Raw genomic sequence first — 20,664 nt, forward strand, 5'->3', positions numbered from 1 at the left:
AAGCAGGAGTAGAACCCTGACCCAGCAAACTCAGAGCGGATGTTATTGCCATGAAAATGAGAACAAAAACAAGAGTGTAACACTCCAGGATCCATCCGCCCACTCGCTCCCTCCCTCCAGCCGACCTCAGCCAGCCATGCAGCATGTTTTCTCAACTGGCGAGGAAGGCTCCAGCAAGGCTCCTCTGGGATCTCTGGGGCTAAGATCTCCAATTTCATGGATGAGATCTGCCTTCAGCACCAAACAAACTGCTGCCCATTTCCCAGGGTAACCGGGTGAAAGAGGAGAGTGAAAAAGCAGAGACAGAAGAGCAGCGGGGCTTGCTTATGGGGCTAGCAGTGCTGTGTTGCTCAGGCAGATGCAGCCTGGCACAGTCCTGCTGTGGCACTGGAAGCGCTGCTGACCCCTGTCAGATCTCAGCTGCTGCTCTCCTGCTGACAGCTGCATTTTTTTGGAAGAGCTCAGCCTGAACCCAGAGAAAGAGACATGGGGACAAGAGAAAGAAGAGCAGCTGGGAAACCTGGAATGAAAGGAGGACTGTCCAAACAGCACATGGTCCACAAAGAAAGAAATTAACACACACTGAGCACCCTTAGCGTGCTCTGAGTTCCATGGGTCCCTATGAGTCCTTATGAGTCCTGCAGTGTAAAGGGAAGAGGCCTGAGGGCATTCACAAAAGCACTGATGGTCACTGCATCCTCTCAAAGGCTCACGGCAAGCTCAAACATCAGTCAGTCTTGTCTGTGAAAACAGTACTTCCTCAGATAGTTTCATTTTTATTATTATTTTTCTTTTTTCTACATCAGATTCCAAGGAAGAGTGTTAGTTTGAAAGAAAACCCCATCAGCATCTATCTTGGCACTGAAAGCAAACAGCAGAAGAGGGGTTTCACTGAGCTTTGGCCCTCTTGGTTTCCTGAGAAAAGCACTTGTTCTCTGGCAGACTGCAGGGAGGGCTCTGTCCCTTTACCAGAGGCAGCTGCAGCAAATGAATTTCAGTCATTGCGGGGGGAGGGATTCATTTCCCGTTGCAGTAACCCAATCTGCACATCTGCAAAATGGAGAAAATGGGAAGGATTCCAGGGCCTGCAAGGGCACTGGCAAGGCAGCGAGACTGAGAATGGACATCAGTGCATCCTTGCTCCTCCTCTGCTGCTTTCAGACTGGCAATTTTGCTTGAGGCCTGGAAGAACTGAGGCCACAGGGAATGCAAAAAATGATCCAAGTATTGCTGCCACACTGGTAGTCCCTCTGTTATTTACTTTCATACTACATGCCACAAATATTTGATGTTGTCCTAATGGTAACTGAGCTGGATGTACTGCTCTCAGAGGAGGGCAGCGGAGTCCCTTGGATACCAGCATATCCCTCCATCAAGAGCTGCATGCTGGAGATTTTACTATTCCATGTTAGAGTCCCCAGGGCTACAGAAAATCCCCACAGCTCCAGAAAATCTCTCGAGAGAATCCCCTTGCTCTCTAGAACTGTCTCTGTCTGCCTCTCTATTAATCCCTTCTCTCTAGATGTCTCTGCAAAGTAGTATCTCAAACACGTATGTCCTCCCCAGACCCTGGTCCCTCGTGTGGACAGTACTGCCTCCAGAGAGAGCCCACCTCTGTACTCTCCCAGATCTTCCCCCATACACAGAACTCTTTGGGTATTTGGAGGCATTTTCATCATCCAGAATCATTCAGGGACACTGTTGGGACCACAGTCCTATGATTCTTGCCTTCTCTCCCTAGAAGTCCTTTGGGAGCAGCTGCAACCCAGCAGCAATATTTCAGGGACCTTGCAGCAAGCTCAGCCCTACAACAAAGCAGCTAAGACAGCAGCACAATGCAACTTTCTGGAATGACATTGGCCCAGAGCCTCTGCAAAACCAAGGTACCTCACCTCCTGTCTCAGATAGATGCTGCTCGCACTGGGGTAACACCACACCACGGTCACGCTACCTCCTTGCTGGCCAAGGATAAGGCTTCAGAAGGGCAGGGTAGCTGGGCCTTTTAGGTCCTGGTGAACGCTGCTCATGACACTCACAGATAGGCTAGGTGCAAAGCTATATACTGCATCAGTCAGTCAGTTGGGTTTGCCATGGTTAGGCCAGTGATACCTTACTTACCAGCATCTGGCCACTGATAAGAGCTCTATCTATTTTGCTCCACACCATGAATTTCTCCCCATGGTCCTCCCCATGCCTGTGCTTCTCCTGCCAGGTCTGTATCTCACACAGCAGAAGCATCATGCTGCCTCTTCTCTTCTGCCCAGCCCTCCTTTCTGCCCCCAAAAAGTCATCCCTGGTTCCAGGGCTAAGGAGCTGCAATGCACCCATGGACACAGGGTGTTCATGCAGGAAGAGCCCTGGCTAGACTGAGTGCTCCGGCTCCATCCCCACACCCTGCATATTCTCCTGGTGTGTAGGGTGGCAGCCCTCCCAAACACATGGCGGGTTGTGGCACCTTACCTCCACCAGATGTGAGCCCATGTCCTTCTGCATATTATGTGATCCAATACAGGACAGCTTCTGCTCAGAGAGCAGAAGAAATCAGATGATCTCCATAGTTTTGGTGCCAGGCAGGAGTAAAAATTGTTTTCACTATTGCTGAAAAGCAATCAGGGCTAGATATAACTGAACACACCACAGCCTACACAGGAACTAAAGCCTCAGATACTTGCACTGAGTCCCACGCTTTCAACTATCATCTACCCACTGTTGACAGCAATTTCCAGAGCTGCACTAGGAAGTCCATATTAGACAGCTGGCAGGCTGCAACTGTTTCACAGAAGCAGCAAAACAGCCCCCTGCTCTTGGGTAGGCTCAGCCTCCCATAATGGAGAAACCTGCCATTGGGCAAATGAATCCCTGCTGCTGATACAGCTCAGGGCAGCTCCTTATCTCCAGAACACTGAATACTACAGCAGGTCAGCAAAAGCTGACAGGAAATATGGATGTGCAGTGTGTAGATGCTATTACCTAGGGCAACAAATTCCAAAAGCAACGAGCAGAAAGAAGGTGGAAGCGCAGGCTCCAGGCAGCTCAAGTAACCAGCTTAGCTAGGTTCTCTGGGAAACTGCTTCTGAAGGTATTGGGGTCCATCAGGGCCGGTCCCCCATGGCACTTAAGTGCCATCTCTTAAAAGCACAGGAACAATCAATATGAAAACATGATGCAGGTGGAGCAGAAGTTTGGCTTAGCTGAGCAGGGATCTTCATCTAGAGCTGGCTGCTGTCACGAGACCTCTCAATTATTTTTCTATGGTCTTGGGAATCTGTAGAGGTCCCAGCTGAAAAACAAAGCTTTCAGTACTTCTGGATGAAATGCTCAGCATACAACTAGACAAAAATATAATACGGTGGTTGAACAATTGGCTGATGGCTCAGGATCAGAGGGTCACAAAAAACAGAGTTGCACCAGGTTAGTGTCAGTATCTAGTGCGGCTCCCCAGGGCTTCGTGTTGGGGCCATTTCTCTTTAATGTTCTTATAAATGCTCTAGATACGAGACTCAAATGTATACTAAATAACTTTGCATGTTATATTCAATTAGGATATTAAATTAGATTGGCGATATAGAGTCATGGCAGAGAGATCTTGGCAAACTGGATGGCTGGGCAATCGTCTGCTGCATGAAGCATTAAGCAAGTGCCAGATTCTGTCCCTGCAGTGGATCAGTCCCTCAGCAGAGGCAGAGAGAAGGGCAGTGAATTACAGAGAAACCTCTGCTGAGAGCATGGGCCAGGTGTTTCACAAACCCAACGATCCAGGAGCACCTGGGGAAGAGGGGGCTGCACGAGCCCCATATAGGGACACATGTTATAGCACTTGTGCAAAATTCCAGCTCTGTTTAATCTCCTGGGGCTCCCGGAAGATTGTGACACAGAGAAAGGGATCAAACAGGAAAGAATTAGCGGAAAATGCTTCTCCTCTGGCAGCCACCATGGCTGTGCCAGGAGTTAGCAGCAGCAGTGTGGAGCAGCCAGCCCTGCCTCCCCCTCCTTCAGCCTCCTCTATAAACACGCAGGGCTTACTCAGAAGATTAGAAAGGAACAGGGCAAAAGACAACAGAGTCTCTTTTGTAATGAGAAAGGATTATGGCATCAAGTGACCGGCTGCAGCTCCCAAGTGGGTTTCAGGCTCCTTAGTACACCACGTCTGTCAGGTTCAATCCCCCCATGAGCCAAGGGGGCAAGGAAAGGCAGGCTGTGGCGCTTGCCACAAAGGACCCAGCGAGGACACATGCAGGATCAAACCTCCACCGTCTCCAGTGTAGCTCAGGAGCCCGCGACTGTGAGTATCTAGTCCTCACAAGAGCAGAGATTAGCTGATCAGTCTGTCTATCTTACTGTGCATCTGAGCTCATCACTCCTCTTGCTTTCTCTGTCCACTGTATCTCTTTGTTCTCTGCACTTGCAATAGGCGCTCGTGTCTGCTTGCAGCATTACGCGGCGGGTAACACAACTTGCACAGGCAAATCTGGCTTGCTGCTGCAAGATCCTCATTGCTGGGGACTCCCGCAGCCTGGTCAGTGTCAGCCGATCCCAGGTGCGGCAGTGAGCTCAGAGGGACCTGCCAAGCTGATGCCAGCAGAGACGGGGAGCAGAGGCGCAGGGCTGGCTGTGCCACGTTCCCTGTCATCCTATGGGGAGTTGGGCTGTTTGGGCTCTGTGCAGGGACAGCTCTTCTGCCCCCCCAGCACCATCGTGCCGGTGCTGTAGTGAGCTGCCTCACACCAGCAACCTCAACCCCACGCAGCAGCGCAAGAGTGCCAGCTGCCAAAGTGACAACCAGGGCCAAGCGCACAGGCTGGCAGGCAGGGAGCTGCCTTAAGAGCGCAGGGCTGCAGGCAGAAGCACCGGGAAAAGCCCCGCGTCCTGTGCCTGAACAGAACTGCACTGAGGTGGGCGACATCCATTACTTACATAGACAAGAGCTGAAGTTTTCCATGTTTGGTAAAAAGTGAATCTGCATTTGAATTACGCAATGAAGAATCTCCCCGAGCACTTTCAAGACCCGAAGCCTAAAGCAAACACTCTGCTTTCTGTAAGCAGCCCCCAGCGCCTTTGCATGTGTTTCCATACATTTCTCATCTGTACAACTCATGTGTGTGATGTCTTTGGGGCAGTTACAAGACACTTCTCAATCCTGTGCACTGACCAGAAATACACGTGGGAAAGGTGTGAAGGTGTATGAGTATGCAGTGAAAGGGGCGGCTGTGCAGCCGGGGAGCTCTTGGCAGGGCAGGTGCCAGCTGTGCCCCTCAGATAGAATCTTTGGGGGACTCAGGGAGAGTTACAACAGGGAAACCCAAAGGAGGAGCAGAACCAAGAAGCCAAAGTCAGGACAAAGATGTTATTTGTTGAAGCAGCCAGCAGACGTTGCAGTTTATCTTCATGGCTCCATCTGGCTTGGACATGAATTTTCCTCACCTAACTATAGTCTTTCACTGGGATGTTTAAATGAGGAGGATGGGCACAAATTCACCTGCCTGCAGCTGCTGCTACAGACCAGTGAGGGCTGAATCAGCCCTGGAAGTACCTCCCGGTACCTCCATAACTCAAGAAAGAGGCCAAGGTCCCTCTACTATTAACCTCAGTGCCAAAGCAATGTCTAACAACTCTGCAATGTGTTTTGATTCAATTTAGAAATTCCGTCAGTTTTTTCATTGAATAATTATTCATGAATGGCACGGATTACAGTGGCTTTTACTTTTATACAAAACTTCAGGTTTATCTGAATGTCAGTCCAACAATTAGCTGATGGTAAATAATTGTGTACCCAGGGTTAGAAAACAATAAGTGCAGCAAGGATGCTGCATGATTGGATAACATTCCTTTTTTCTTTCAGCACAATTTATCTCACAATGAAGATAGGGGAGGTGGAGTTACTGGAAATTGTGCTCTGTGAGCCAGCCAAAACCCATCCCTCAGCTCTCTGACAGGGAAGGCTTTTTGCTTGCAGTGCCAGAGCTGACATAGTCTGGTTATGCACATCAGCCCAAATTTAAAGACAGCTATACTTGTCGTAAAAACAGGGTAAGGAACTTCGGAATTTGTGAAACTGGTCATTAATCTCAAACATGTTTTTTCGGAAGACAGTGGCACGTGGGCTCTGTCCACTCCCATCAAGCAGCTCCATTTGAACACTGACAATCCAGCGCTAGAAACATGGGGCTTCACCAGAAAGTGAACTGTCATTGCAACCAGCTCACATGCAGTTAAAACACAGGAAGAAGCTGGTAAACACATCACAGTAATTGCCCACCATAAGCTTCCTCTTGGTTTTCTACCTTAAAGACTTCAACAGATTTGTCTTTTGATTTCAGCTCTTTCTCTCATTCTTTCTTCCTTCCTTTCCACCTTGCTGGGACACCTGAGATTTCTGTTCTGTCCAGGCCTCCCTCTGTGCAGGTTTGCTTGGCAGCTTCAACAACTGCTCATTTTGTGTCCCTACCAGGATCTGCGATGACAGTGACATACACTAACCGTGTGGCCGATGCCCGCCTAGGCACCTTCTCGCAGCTCCTGCTCCAATGGAAAGGCAGCATCTACAAACTCCTTTACTCTGAGTTCCTTATTTTCATCTCCCTCTACTTCGCCATCAGCCTTGTCTATAGGTGAGCATCCTTACACCAGCACCGCCACAGCTCCTTGCTCTCAGCTGGTCCCAAGCAGGACATCTGAACAAACCAGGGTTGGGACAGCAGTCCTGAGAAAAAGCAGCTAGCCAGACACTAACCAGCCTCTGTTCAGAGGAGGAAGGGTTTTTCCTCACTGCTGCAGTGGCTGAGGAGCTGACAGATTTCCTTCTTTGGGCCTGGAGAGGAACACGGATCCTCTTCCTGGAGATGAAAAGCTGCATGTGATAACTACCTGAGAAGAATGGCATGTAGAGACCAAGGCTGAACTGGTGCTGGAGGTGTTCCACAGTGGGAAGCGTTTCTGAGAGCAGACATCAGCTCTGGGACTGCAGACCTGTCAGAAGGCAGCTATGTGCTGGGGTGGGTCTGATTTGGGTGGGGAAAGGCAGGAGCTCCCCTGGTTGGGTAAATGCAGCATGGCAGCAGGAAGGCAGCTCTAAGAAAGAGGAGCTCATGTTGGGCACTGTTGACGTGAGCAGAGCTTGGACTGACATTTTTCAGGATATTAAATAAAATGTGCACATCCAAGCACTATGGCAAACACCTGATTCCAGATGGCACTTTCCCCTAGGTGAAAAACATAGGGCTCCCTAATCAGACTGTAGCAATTACCACCCAGTGACCACTTCAGGCTCCTTTGGACATGTCGGCAGGGTATTTTGAGTGCTCCCCACATCACCCCACACCCACAGCATGGTTGTATCGTGGCTACGTGTCCTTGCTTTCCCTTGCCAGACTCTTACCCAGCAGGCCCAACAAGGCACAGTCTCCTCCTTAAGGCTGATGTCTCTGTTCCTCCCTTTCAGGCTGATCCTCAGCGAAAGCCAAAGGCTGATGTTTGAGAAGCTGGCACTCTACTGCAACAGCTATGCTGAGCTAATCCCTGTGTCCTTTGTGCTGGGTAAGGAGCTCTGACTGTGAACGCACAGGGAGGGAAGCGGGCAGCATTTCTTCTCTCACCCTGGGTCAACACAGCTCTTCAAGCAGGCAGGTTTCACTGAGCAGTTCCCTCATTCTGCCTTTGTGATAAATACATCAGTTAATGCTGCAGCTGTGAGGTATGCACACAGCTTTCACTGCCCGGATGCACTGGTGTGATCTTGGTTCTACCAGGAGGGCAAGGACCAAATATCTCTAAACAAGCTGTGAAAGCCAGACTCTAGCTTTAGCATGATACAAATTAGGTCTGCCTTCACTCATCCCTATAAGAGCAGTGCCAGCCTTCCCATACAAGAGCACACATCTCCCCTCCTTCAGGATGGCTAACTTGCTCGGCTCACCTCTAGGTTTCTACGTGGCCCTGGTGGTGTCCCGCTGGTGGGCGCAGTACGAGAGCATCCCGTGGCCTGACCGCATCATGAACTTGGTCTCCTGCAACGTGGATGGGGAGGATGAATACGGGCGGCTGCTGCGTCGCACCCTGATGCGCTACAGCAACCTGTGCAGCGTGCTCATCTTGCGCTCCGTCAGCACGGCTGTGTACAAGCGCTTCCCCAGCATGGAGCACGTCGTGAGGGCAGGTCAGTACTGGTACTGCCCTCGGCACAGCTCTGGGCCAGGCAGGCAGCAGCTCCCAGCCACTTGACCTCCACTCTGGAGCAGAGATGGTGCAGTTCTAGGACACGAGTTATCACATTCTCAACAGTTGTCTAAATACACTACGTAACTGCACCCTCAGCAGTTCTCTATCTCTCTGCTGGCTGGGATCTGGTCAGACATTCTGCAGACATCCAAAGTCTACAGTTTTCTCACCAGGGCAGCGGGGAGCAGAGAGCCAAGGGACGGGACCCAAACATGGAGCTGTGTCAGGGGAGAGGCGGGCTGGGGGTTAGGGAAAGGGGCACCAGAAAGCAGTGGGCATGGAACAGGCTGCCCAACCTCAAGATGCCAGAGTTCAAGGAGATTTTGGACAACGCTTTCAGACAGAGGGTTTGAATTTCGAGTGGTCTTGTGTAGAGCCAGGAGTTGGACTCTATGAACCTTATGGGTCTCTATGAACCTTATGGGTCCATTCCAACTTGGTTTATTCTATGAAATAAGAAATTCTTCTTGCATTCATTTAAAAATCAGTATTTTAACAAAACTTGCCATCCTTTTCTGCATCCAAAGGCTGAATGCCCACATCTTTCCTGTAATTATAAGAAGAGATAAGGTGACTACCTTCTGCTCTCTATGGCCATTCCTTTCTCATCTGTTCTTTTCCACTTAGGCCTCATGACACCTGAAGAGCACAAGAAGTTTGAGAGCTTGAATTCTCCCCACAACAAGTTTTGGATCCCATGCGTGTGGTTCTCCAATCTGGCTGTGAAAGCAAGGAATGAGGGGAGGATCCGGGACAGCGTGCTGCTCCAAGGCATCCTGAATGTGAGTGACAGTAGGCAACTGAGATCCTCATGCAGTCCTCCAGGTGGAACTGCAGGGATTTAAGAGGTCAGGCAAGGAACCGAAATGTTGAGGTGGGATGTCCAGACAGTGAGCCATGCCTGTCCCTGGGGATATTACATTCATTTTGATGAGAAATACCCCCACTGCCACTTTCCAACTGGTGACAGAGTAGAATTTTTCGTGGCCTGTTGACACATCGGTGATGCCACATGCAGCAGAGGCTAAAGAATGTAATGTCTTTCACAAAGTTGGGATTGGGAGAAACCATCTGACTCACATCTAGATGTAGTCGTAGGAGACACCCATGTAGTGTGTACTGGATCAAACTTCCTCCACCATTCACACATTCCAGTGTCCAATGAAGGTCTCTAGGGTACAACTGTAAAGCCACAAGGAAGCAAAGCATGTGTCTGGAAAAAAGCAGAAGTCAAAAGCACATTAAACAACCAGCATCCCTGCAGACAACGTCTTTATTGAAAACCCTCAGATAGTCCTGGGATGCAGGCCATGTTCCACAGGCAGGACCTGGCATTGGTCCTTGCAGAGCTGCAGAGAAAAGAAAGACTCTGGAGCAGCTCGTCACCTCTAAGATTCACATGCTGAGAGGCCTACGTTGTTTCTATTGCCTGGGGTGAGTTTCATCCCTCTGGGCTGTTCATCTAGGCTAACAAGTCAAAAGAGAGAGATGGTTATTTCTAAGATATCTTTGCCTCTGATCTGTTGAGACACTCACTTTGTGAGGAGATAACCTCTGTTATGAAAGAAGCTAAGAAGGGACTCAGGTCTCAGACAGAGACATCCAGGTAGCAAGGAGTTCCTCCACAGCAAGTGTGAGACCCTGCTGGTGTTCTGCTGGGGGAGGGCTTGACCCCAGTGCAGCCCTGACTGAGCCCCACCTTCCAGAGAGGTGTGATCAGGAGGGGATGGACAAGGACACACAAATGTAGTGCCAACAGGTCTTTCCTTCTCCCTGCTGCAGGAGCTCAACACTTTGCGCAGCCAATGCGGGCGGCTCTATGGGTATGACTGGATCAGCATTCCCCTGGTCTACACCCAGGTGAGATGGGCTTCCCCCACATCCGTGGCTGCACTGCCTGCACGTGCTGCTTTGGAATCTCCTCTGACCCCATACTTGCCCTACACACAGACCATGTTGATGCTACATATGATTGGACTTCTCACCCATGCCTGCACATGCAAGCCCCATGCTGGCTCTCACACACACATAACTCATAAGCACACACACTGCCCAGCCTTATTTCTGTAATTCACAGCAACCTCTACAGAAACACTCTCCGAGTGTAATTAGTTACCTATAACGTGCTCCATATGAGTGCACAGAAAACACAGATACATGCAGATCCATGCCCTGCAGAGAAGAGATATCACTGTAGTTTAGGTCCACAGAGCTATGTCAGGCTGTAGAAAAGACTGGGCCCAAATTGACAGCTCCTCTGGCAGCCTCAGTTGGGTCTTGGAGTTGTGAGCAGGATTTACCAGATGGACTGGAACAGTCTCCTCTCTGCAGAGCATGACCCATTTTTCTATGGTTGCCCATCCACACTGCAAAGTTTGTCTTTGCAGGCACGCTGTAACGTTTGCATCTTGAAGCAGCCCTGTGCTGTTCCCTTCTGGCAAGTGCCTGGCTAACTCAAGAGTCTCGTGATGCCGGGTGTTTGATTTGAACCTTCCTGCTTGACACGAGTCTCGGCTGTTATTAATTTGAAAAGTGGAAGTTTCCAGTCTCGTGATTGCACAGAAAAGTACAAAGTTCATTGTAGCTTGCAATTTGGGCAAGCAAGCAGGCAAATATTAAAATATCCTTCATTAGGACCAAACCAGAGCTGGCACTAATGCTCAGGGTTCCCCTCCCAGATATGGAAAATGCTTACCAAACCATGAGGGGCTACAGGGAACTACTAGGACAGAGATGTCATTCCAGGGACAGCGTGGAGTGAAATGCAGTGTACATAACAATGAAGGGCAGAGGGCACACTTAAAGTTTTCTGCAGTGAAAATTAATCTTCCTGCAAAAAGCAGAGGAGAAGCTTGTTGTAACTGAATACAAGGCTTTCAAGGGCTCCTGAGCCAGCAGCTCACCGCAGTTTTGATATAAGTGGGGTGGGAACAAAAAAGAAAAACGCTGAGAAAGCAAGTAGGGAACTTAAGTTTCTCTGGTGTGTCCCCTGGCATCTTTCCCAGGTGGTGACTGTGGCTGTTTACAGCTTCTTCCTGGCCTGTCTGATCGGGCGGCAGTTCCTGGATCCTGAAAAAGCATACCCTGGCCATGAACTAGATCTCTTTGTGCCTGTCTTTACGTTTTTGCAGTTCTTCTTCTACGCTGGCTGGTTAAAGGTACGTCCAAGAAATTATGCCTGGACCTGGAATCCGACCCATTGGGTTTTTCCTAGTTGGTGCTCACAAAGAACCCAGCTGTGCACTGTGGCCTATGGGCAACGTGCCAGCTGCTGGGAGACAAATGGAGAGCCAACGGGAGCTAAGGACAGTGCTAACACTCTCAGGTTCTCTGCATCTCACTTGACAATCAGCTTCACCTTTCCTAAGTTTGGGGGAAAAGAGAGGCAGTGGACTGCATTACCTATATATCAATGCTTCCTAGAAACTGGCAAGCTTCTGTTTTTAAGCCACCCCCTTTTTGGGAGAACCCAAATTCAGGGTACATCACCCTTGAGTGCAGTTCTGGGCTCTGTCCAATAGACATTCTCCCTGCTGGGAAGGGGATGGCTATGAGCATGACCTTTGTTGTGTGTTCTCCACGTACAGGTGGCCGAGCAACTAATTAACCCTTTTGGGGAGGATGACGATGACTTTGAAACCAACTGGCTCATCGACAGGAATCTGCAGGTAAAGTGAAGGCAGAATTCTCCTGACCTGCAGAGGAACACTTAGGACTGCACCTAAAGTTTCACTTGGGCCTTTGGTCCATTTCCCAGCACACACGATGGGTCCAGATTCTGTTTCAGACCCTCACTGCCTTTCAGTGACACAGTGAATGACATAATTTCTGCCTTTTCCCGGCTTTTCCCACACCATGCCTGCACCTATAATCACCTCCTCTGATTTCTTCTGTGCAGTAACTCTCCTTCAGAAGAACTCCCTACCTAACACTAAGCTCATCGGTTCTAGTGAGCATATTGCTTTCATTTCTCATCCCACACCACTTTCCTTGTAATTAATCAAATCTTTCCATGCAAAAAAAAAAAAAAAAACAAAACAAACAAAAAACCAAACCAAAAAAACAAACAAAACAAAAAAAAACACCCCACAATTGACAGGAAACCACATAGCAAATCCAGCTGCTCGTTTCACTTCCATGCTACATGGCACTCTTCTGCCCTGCATCCCTTTGTCTGCTGCTAACAGGCTGCTGACTTTGACATTCCTGCTGTTCCCCCCAGGTCTCCCTTATGGCAGTGGATGAGATGCATCAGGATTTGCCCATCCTGGAGAAGGACCTATACTGGAACGAGCCTGATCCCCAACCACCTTACACTGCAGCCACCGCTGAGTACAAGCGCCCATCATTTCTTGGATCAACCTTTGATATCAGGTGAGTGCAATTACAGGGAGTCAGAACAGACCTTAGCATTTACACCGTAGAGCAGGTGCAGTGCAGGATATTATACTTGAGTAAGAAAGAACACTATATTCCTATCTAGTCTGTGAAACCTTGCTCTAAAATACTTACAGATTTGTCCAAAACTGACAGCCAGTATCTTTCTTAAAGAAAACCTCTGATCTCTTGCCCCCCTCCTCTGCAGCAAGCACCCTGTAGCGGAGGGCCTAACACATAACTGATGTGGCAACACAGAAGAAGCTTGCCATTGGCAGCAACGCTCTCTGTGATGCCAGTCTCACCACCAGAAAGCACCATGTTCTGTGACTGCATAACAGCCTGTTTTGCCTTTCCCCAGCATGCAGAAAGAAGAGATGGAGTTCCAGCCCCTGGAGCAAATTAAAGAGAATGAGGAAGCAAACCATTCCACGCCACTACTGGGACACCTGGGCCGCCTCCTGGGTGTTCAGTCACCAAGTTTCTCCAGGTCCTCTTCTCGGATGAACCTACTGCGCAGGCGAGGGGAGCCCACATCCCCCTTCTCCCATTACATGTACCAAGACATGGGCAAGTCAGGAAACATCAGTCAGCCAAGGGGAGACACCAACTCACAGGAGCAGTGGGACAGTGAGGATGGAAAACTGAGGGAGTTTGATGCCTTCATATCTACCCCATTTTATGAGAGACCTGGTTTCTACAGTGCTCCACAGACACCCATCAGCTCCATCCCCATGATCTTCCCTTCTAGACGCCAAGGGCGCAAGAAGCCCCCTGCACTCTCCAGCATAGCTGCATGCTCAAATTCTCTCAAGGATGTCGTTGTCAACTCCTCACCTTCCAGGATGAGTGATACGTACAAAAGCCAGAGCTCCCTGGGCTCAGGTGCAAAGGAAACATTTATTTGGCCAACAGAACGGAATAAAGGTCCTGACCCGCTGGTTGTAATGGTGGAAGAAGAAAAGAGCAACTCCAGCAGTAAAAGCAGAGAAGCTGCCATCACTGGAAGTCCAGCAGCTCTGTCCACAGCATCAGACAGCCCTAAATTCCCTTTCCTAGCAGAGTCCCCAGACCACGAGCAGCAGGGCAGCTTCAAAAGTCTGAAAAGTTTAAAAGGCTCCCACCCACCCTGGCTAGCTCTGGAGAACGCAGCAACAGCCACCCCCAATTCTGAGCAATCGAGTGCCCTCCCCCAACCTAGCAACATACCGCCCAGCAGCAGCACCTCCCTCTGCTTCTCATTCACTCCTGTCTCATCCCCAGTGCTGGAGAGATCCCCCATAGGGAACAGAGGCCCCGATACTCACAGTCTAAGTTCAGAAGATGCAGCTAGTGCACCAGACCAGCATCCATCGGAGGCTTCCAGGAGCACGAGAGATACAGCAAACAGAAGCAGTAACGCTCCTACGAGAGAGACAAGAAGAGCAGAAAGCCCATCCACTAATGACTCTGGCATCTCTCTCGCTGAGGGTGACTACGTGGGGCTGATGGAGGTGATCATGGAGACAAGTGAAAGCATATGTGAAGAGCAGATGGATCAGGGCAGCTAGAGGAGACTGACACACACGTGTATGCCAGGTAGAAATGATACTGCAGTGTCTTCACACCTGGTCCACACTAGCACTCATCCTCCTAAAAGAAGGGCAGTGCTGCCAGACTTCTTGTTTCTGGAATATTACTCACCTACAGCCCAGCACCAGTGACTCACCACTACTGGTCTCAGGCATAATAGCAGGCACTTGACCTCAGTGCCTGCAACAAGAAAAAAAAAAAAAAGACAAAAAATCTCTACACACTCTAGCAAAATAAGACTTCTAGCATTAGGAATTACAAATGCCTATGTAGAACCATAGCTGAACAGATACTGTTCTGAAGACTCTGGAATGCAGGTATAGCTCAAAGCAGAAGAGGTACGTAGTTAAGGACACTACAGCAATCAAAGCTCCAAGTTTACATGACTATTTGCCATAAGGCCCAGGACTTGTGAAGTTGCTCCAGGGAAAGAAAGGGACTGAGGCACAGCATTTGTGATACAGAGCCACAGTGCTTCATGAAGTCCTATCCAGCTGGTGTTCTCCAGCACCAGTAAAATGATAGGTTAAGGCTACTCAAAAAAGTGGCTGCCAACAACCGTACTTACACTGCTTCAAGCTTTCTATCATGCTTTGCTCATTTGAAAGCACTCCAAGTTATCCAGATGGTAGCAAACAACATAAAGCTAGGATTTTTAACAAGTTTTCCCTATAAAAAACAAACAAACCCTAAAAGCAAGGCAGAAGTCCAGGACCACTTCCTCATTTTAATTTCTACACAATAAAAGTTTAAAGAAACCACAAAGTTCTTCCTCTTTTCACAGAAAGCTGCATGTTCCCTTCAATCACAAGGGGCACGTGATAAATCCAGTCCACCCACCTCCCTTCCAATACCCTCACACAGTATTCCAACCCTCTGCCTGCCAGGCACAGCTGTTTGAGCTGGGCAAATAGCACTACATCCGTACCTAATACCCCACACGTTATCTTTGAAAACAGTACCTGCAATAGTTTGTCTAGCTTATATTGTGAAGGATGCAAGAGCTATGTTTTTGTACACAAGTATAGTGCCATTTCTGTTAGACAGGCACAATCTGACCTAAACTCACAGGTAGTAGTTCAGGAAGCATAGAGCCTCAAGCCTTCCTCTTCCTGTACATTAAGACAGAAGCTTTGGTGGCAAAGGCACTTGGAAACATGTTTCAGTTCCTTTGCAATCCTTGCAGGTTCCCCCCCCCAGTCAAGTGGTATTCACTAAAATTCTGAAGTGCTAGAGTTAAAACAGTTCTTCCAATTTATTTCTTCATCCACGCTCAGCTCAAGATAACTTTCTCAGTTAAGACTACAGAGCACAATCCTGCACATACACTTCTTAAAGGAAAAAAAGAAAAAAAGCAGAAGAAGCCACCTTGAACCAAGTCACTTTATTGGATGGAAGGCAGTACACAAAACACAAGAGAAAAGAGGGCTGATATTTGGAACAGAGTATAAGAACTGCTTATCTAGATAGCTGAAGACGCATGCACTGCTGGACCAGTAAAGCAGAAGTCCCCCTGAAACCCACAGGGCGGCTCTCAGCAAGCCTTCAGCTGTTGTCACATTCCCCAAGGGTGTGCTTGTCAAACAGGTACTCTGCCATGCCATACTTGGGTGCCCCCATCTTCCGCAGGTTGGTCACATGGTCACCCAGCTCCTTGATGGCTTTCACCTGCTCATCCAGGTAGTGAGTCTCGATGAAGTCACACAGCTGGAAGGGAGAAGAAAGAAGTTTAGGCCTGAACACAGCTCACCCTACTGAAAAAAAATGAGCCAAGTGTGTCTCAAGGTATTTAAGTACACAGTACAGCACTTCATGAGCATGAGCATTTACACATGTAGAACAGTCAGCTACATTGCTCCTTTTAAAGCTACATTGCTCCTTTTAAAGCAAATCCTTCTAGCTTGCACAGGATATTTTCCAAAGTATTTTGAAAACATAAGTTAACTCACAACTGGAGGCTTTACTACAGACATCATTGCCAGGGTTGGATTGAGGCTTTTTTAACTAAGAGGTTAGCAGCATGTGTCTGAATTGCAGCAGCCTAAAGTGTCAGCAGTTTTTATCGTTCCAAAAAAGTGACTTTGGCCCCCAGTCAAGCCCCCTGCATACTGCTAAACGTACTTCTCTGCAAAATGTTGTTCACATGAGTGCTTTCTGTTCTGACGAGCAGCAACAAAAGGGTTTGAGCACAGCTACACACCCTGTGCTCTACAACAGACCTTAGTCATCCTAATGTAATTGGTCCTCTGCTTGAAAAAAAAGAAAAAAAAAAAAACACCAGGACATTCCTCCTGGCAGAGCTGCACTAATTCAGCTCCCTTTCACCACTGCACAGCTACAATCTTGCTTCAGCACCCACTTACGTGTGGGTCATTCTTTTCAGTTGCCAATTTGTGCAGTTCTAACAGCGACTGGTTCACGTTCTTCTCCAGGTGCAGGGCACACTCCATTGCAGTCAGTCCATTCTCCCAGTCATCACGATCTGGTTTCTAAAAGGAAAAAGACCATATTTTTTATAAAGCAAACAAATCAATAGAGAGCAAAGTCTTTTAGGTTGGTCTCAAAGTCTAAAGCTGCATCTAAAAAAGCAGTTTGCTGCACTATGCAGTTCTCCAGTAAGGCTCTTTACTCAAAACTCCTTAAACACAACCAAGCTCAAGCGTTTGGGCCTTGGGGGAAAAAAAAAAAAAAAAAAAAAAAAAAACAAAAAAAAAACCCAACTTGGCACTCACGCTGCACTTAGGACAGAATTGAATGCAGACTAAAAGTCACAGAGAACAGATGTATGTCTGTTCTCTAAGTCTCCTTACATTACGTTCAGTGTAATCTTGGAAGGTTAAAACTTAGAACTACTTTTCTTCCTCCATTGTAATCTCATGGCCTAAACATCTAAGCAGGTGTCCTGTTTTTGGCTGAAACGTGCTAACCTTTGTTCATAGTGGTTGGTACGATGCCACCAAGGAGAACAGTGTGATAACACTGATGTTTTAGTTGTTGAGCAGTGTTTGCACTAGAAGTCAAGCATTTTTCAGCTCCTCATACTGCTGTGCCAGCAAGGAGCTGGCTGTGCACAGAAGCAGTGCAGCTGACTGAAACTGCAAGAGATAGTCCATGCCATATGGTATCATGCTGAATAATAAAACTGGGGGAGTTTGCTAGGAGTGGGCTGTAGGAGTGAGCATCAGCCAGCAAGCAGTAAGCAACTGCACTGCACATCACTTGTTTTGTCTCTCTCTTACATTCCCTTTCACTTCCCTGTGAACTGTCTTCGCCTCAGCCCCTAAAATCCTTTTTCTAATGCTTGCCCCCATCCAGTGGAGAGGGGATGGAGTGAACAGCCGTGTGGTGCTGAGCTGCCTGCCACATTATGCCACTGTATAGGTACAACCTCCAAGAAAACAAAGCAGTTCAGGTATCAACTTGCCTGTTTGGCTAGATATTTTTTCTAACGTGGCTGTCACTTCCTGTTTTCCCCACAAAGAGTTGCTATACATTAAACTGACATTAGTTTAATGCCATTAGTAATTAGCAAGAATTGAGTGAAGGGACTTCAAGCAAATCATGCCATGAAGTCTTGCAGCAAGTTACTGATTCTAACTGGAAACAAGTTGTTTTGTTATCTCTAGTCACAAGACTAGAGAGCCAAGAAGGCACATGCAGTTGAACTCAAGATAGCTGAACTAGTTATACTCTAGTTCACTGTTTCCTGCACCCCCACCCCCCTCTAAAACCACTATAAGCTATGTATGTGCAGCTGTTCTCATGGAGGAACTGCTTCTTAGTAGTTGGTCAGCAACTTAATGTGCATACCTAGACTTTGCCCAGACTGATCACAGCAACACATGCGCTCAACCACTGGCAGCTGCTGCTGCTTTTCTGCAGGAGGCCTCTGAGGGGAATTCCTTCCCCTACGGCCTGGAGACAGTCCCCAAGACTAGTTCTGCATTAGGTCTGAGAGCCCAGAGAGCTAGTGCTCACCTTGATGTCCTGCAAGAAGATGCGCCCACCCCTCTGATTCTGCAGCTTCATCAGCTTCTCAGCATGTTCACGCTCCTCGTGGGACTGGTGCAGGAAGTACTTGGCAAAGTTTTTCAGAGCCACATCATCCCGGTCAAAATAGTAGGACTGAAAATAAGAGTTCATGTGCTCAGAAACTCAAGCTTCACTCTTGCAGCCACACAAAGCAAAGTCTACGCTGTAACTTCAAATATCTCAACCCCTCCAGAAGGCTAGAGCCCAAGCTGTGGGTAATCAGCAGCAGGGTAAAACGACCAAAATCTTCCCTCCATGGAAAGTTCAGTATTCCCAGCTAGAATTAAGTTTTATTGGATTATAACCCATGTCTTGATAAGTAGAAGTAACTGGCATTTTTGGTTCACTTCTGATGTGTGAAATCCCACACACCACTAAAATATTTTTCTGACTTCTGGACTATCTTGCTTTCAAGGATTGTTTTCCCACTCCTTCTATTCATAGTGGTCACAAGTCAAAGTTCTAGTCGTAACACCTGCTAAGAGTAGCCAGAAACATTAACGTGCTTCTTCATAAGGCTTTCACACATATTCCAGCAGATTTAGCAGGTATTAGACTAGCAAGTATCCTTCGTACTTCTGAAAAAACCTTCAGTATTACATTTAAAAGCGAAAAAGCTTAACTGTAAGTATAATACCTATTCAATAGCCAATACAACATCAGCTCTTGAAAGCCAGAAGATTCGTGACAGCGGTTAGAAGCCATCCCACAGCTCCTTTTTTCTTCGGAGAGAGACGTAAAGCAGAGTTCAATAGAAAGCTTTGTATCTGTGCCAGCTATCTACCAGGCAAGAACCTGCACAGCTCTCAGCTCCGACAGCAGCAGCTGGGAGGCTCACAGGACAGCGGTGTTTGTGTACCGCTATCACAACAGCTACATTCAGCCTGCAGTGGAGGTTCGCACCTTCACAGTAACACAGCAGCAAGCCGTTAAATCCTACACCAAAAGGCTGCAATACAGGACAGCCAGGAAGTTTCCCACACGGATCAGAGCTGCTGTCTCGACTGAAGGCACCAGCTCCGCTACAGCTAAACCGAGAGCTGCGTGCCAAGCTACTAAGGCGAGCACGGAACAGGGGATGCCACGGATCCCACCCAATTCACCTCAAAAGCAGGACTCGAGAACCCTGCCTCCGGAGCAAGCCGCTGGGAGAGCCGCCAAGCGCTGCGTCGGGCAACCGCTGCTATGCAGCCCTGCCCCGAGGGCAGAGCCGCCCAAGAGCGCTGAGCGGCGCTGATAACAGCCGACGACGCGCAGCTAACGCGCGGCCGAGGCTCGCCCGGAGATAAGAGCCCCCACCTCCCCCCCGCAGCCAGCGAGCGGCTCGGGCCGCCCCCTCCCCCGAGGTGAGGAACGCAGCGCGGCTGCGCCGGGAGGCACCGCCCGGAGCCGCCCCCCGCCAGGCCTCGGCCGCCGAGACGCGGGGCCGCGGGCCGCCGGCCGCCCGCTCCCCTGCCGCCGCCCCCCCTCCGCCGCTCACCATGCTGAGGTACACGTAGGAGGCGTACAGCTCCAGGTTGATCTGCCGGTTGATGGCGGCTTCGCAGTCCTGGTGGTAGTTCTGGCGCACCTGGGAAGGAGGCGTAGCCATGGCGCTGCCGAGAGAGAGATGCGGCGGATACGACGGCTGCTGTGGTGGCGGCGGGGGGGAAGGCGGCGGGCCCGAGCGCGGCCGGTTCCGTCCAAGCACTGTTGACGCAGGAACCCGCTCCGCTCAGCCTCGCCGACGCGCTCTGGGAGCTGCCGCCCCGCGCGGCCCCTTTTATACCGCCGCAGCGTCACCGCGCGTGAGCGCGCCCCCGCGGGGGGGGGGGAGGAGGCGTGGCCTCCAGGCGCTGCCCGCCGAGCTGCCGCGGGGCCGCCGTGACTCAGCACCTGCCCTGGCGGTGCTGCCCCCTTCCCGCGGGGGCGGCGCCGTGGCGCCCTGCTGCCGAGAACGGCCGTGCGCGGTAAGCGAAGTCGGAGGCGCAGCCGTCACCGAGAGGTGTCTGCACGGCACCTCTGCCGTGACTGCGTTGGTGCTTCCCGCCCAGCCACGGATCCTGGGGCTGTGTGTGTGCCCGTAGCCCCGAGGACAAGGGAGCACGTGTGTTTGTTCCCTAAAAGCTGCGTGCAGCTTTTTAACTTCAGGTGGGACATGATTGAGCTGCTTGCTGTAATGCTAGGAAGAAAGCTGTGCTGTGCCGCGTGCTCCTTACCCTCGTCACGTACTCGGGACTTTGCACTGGAAAGGCCTACAGAACCCCACCTGCCAGTGCTTTCCACCCCATAAAACACCCGCTGACTCAGCCACGGCATGGAAAGTTCCCAGACTTCCTCCCCCCAGTGACCGGGCCCTGCTCTGAGTGCTCCTTCAAACTGTGAGGAGATGCAAAAGGCTAATTAAATAAAGGTCAAAATCCTTGGTTAGCCCAAGGAGCCAGCCCAAGAAACGGATGCAGCAGAGAGGTACATCCACAGTGCTCCAGG

The 20,664-nt window shown here is 49.6% G+C and overlaps 2 protein-coding genes across 2 annotated transcripts; one reads left to right on the forward strand and one right to left on the reverse strand.

Moving 5' to 3' along the window:
- The first annotated feature begins 4,052 nt into the window (after positions 1-4,052).
- On the forward strand, positions 4,053-14,916 carry BEST1 (bestrophin 1). Its single transcript, XM_042814219.1, has 10 exons — positions 4,053-4,282; positions 6,449-6,608; positions 7,439-7,533; positions 7,919-8,152; positions 8,842-8,996; positions 9,997-10,074; positions 11,220-11,372; positions 11,802-11,882; positions 12,437-12,588; positions 12,953-14,916. Exons 2-10 carry the CDS (start codon positions 6,457-6,459, stop codon positions 14,139-14,141), a joined length of 2,289 nt encoding a protein of 762 aa, XP_042670153.1. The 5' UTR covers positions 4,053-4,282; positions 6,449-6,456; the 3' UTR covers positions 14,142-14,916.
- Positions 14,917-15,532: 616 nt separating this feature from the next.
- FTH1 (ferritin heavy chain 1) lies at positions 15,533-19,920 on the reverse strand. Its single transcript, XM_042814220.1, has 4 exons — positions 19,676-19,920; positions 18,142-18,288; positions 16,527-16,652; positions 15,533-15,870 (listed from the first exon to the last, which is right to left on the reverse strand). Exons 1-4 carry the CDS (start codon positions 19,784-19,786, stop codon positions 15,709-15,711), a joined length of 546 nt encoding a protein of 181 aa, XP_042670154.1. The 5' UTR covers positions 19,787-19,920; the 3' UTR covers positions 15,533-15,708.
- Between the last annotated feature and the right edge of the window lie 744 nt (positions 19,921-20,664).

This window comes from Centrocercus urophasianus, unplaced genomic scaffold (assembly GCF_019232065.1).
Source record: "Centrocercus urophasianus isolate 14NV4802_14NV808 unplaced genomic scaffold, USGS_Curo_1.0 seq_14, whole genome shotgun sequence".
NCBI lineage: Eukaryota > Metazoa > Chordata > Aves > Galliformes > Phasianidae > Centrocercus > Centrocercus urophasianus.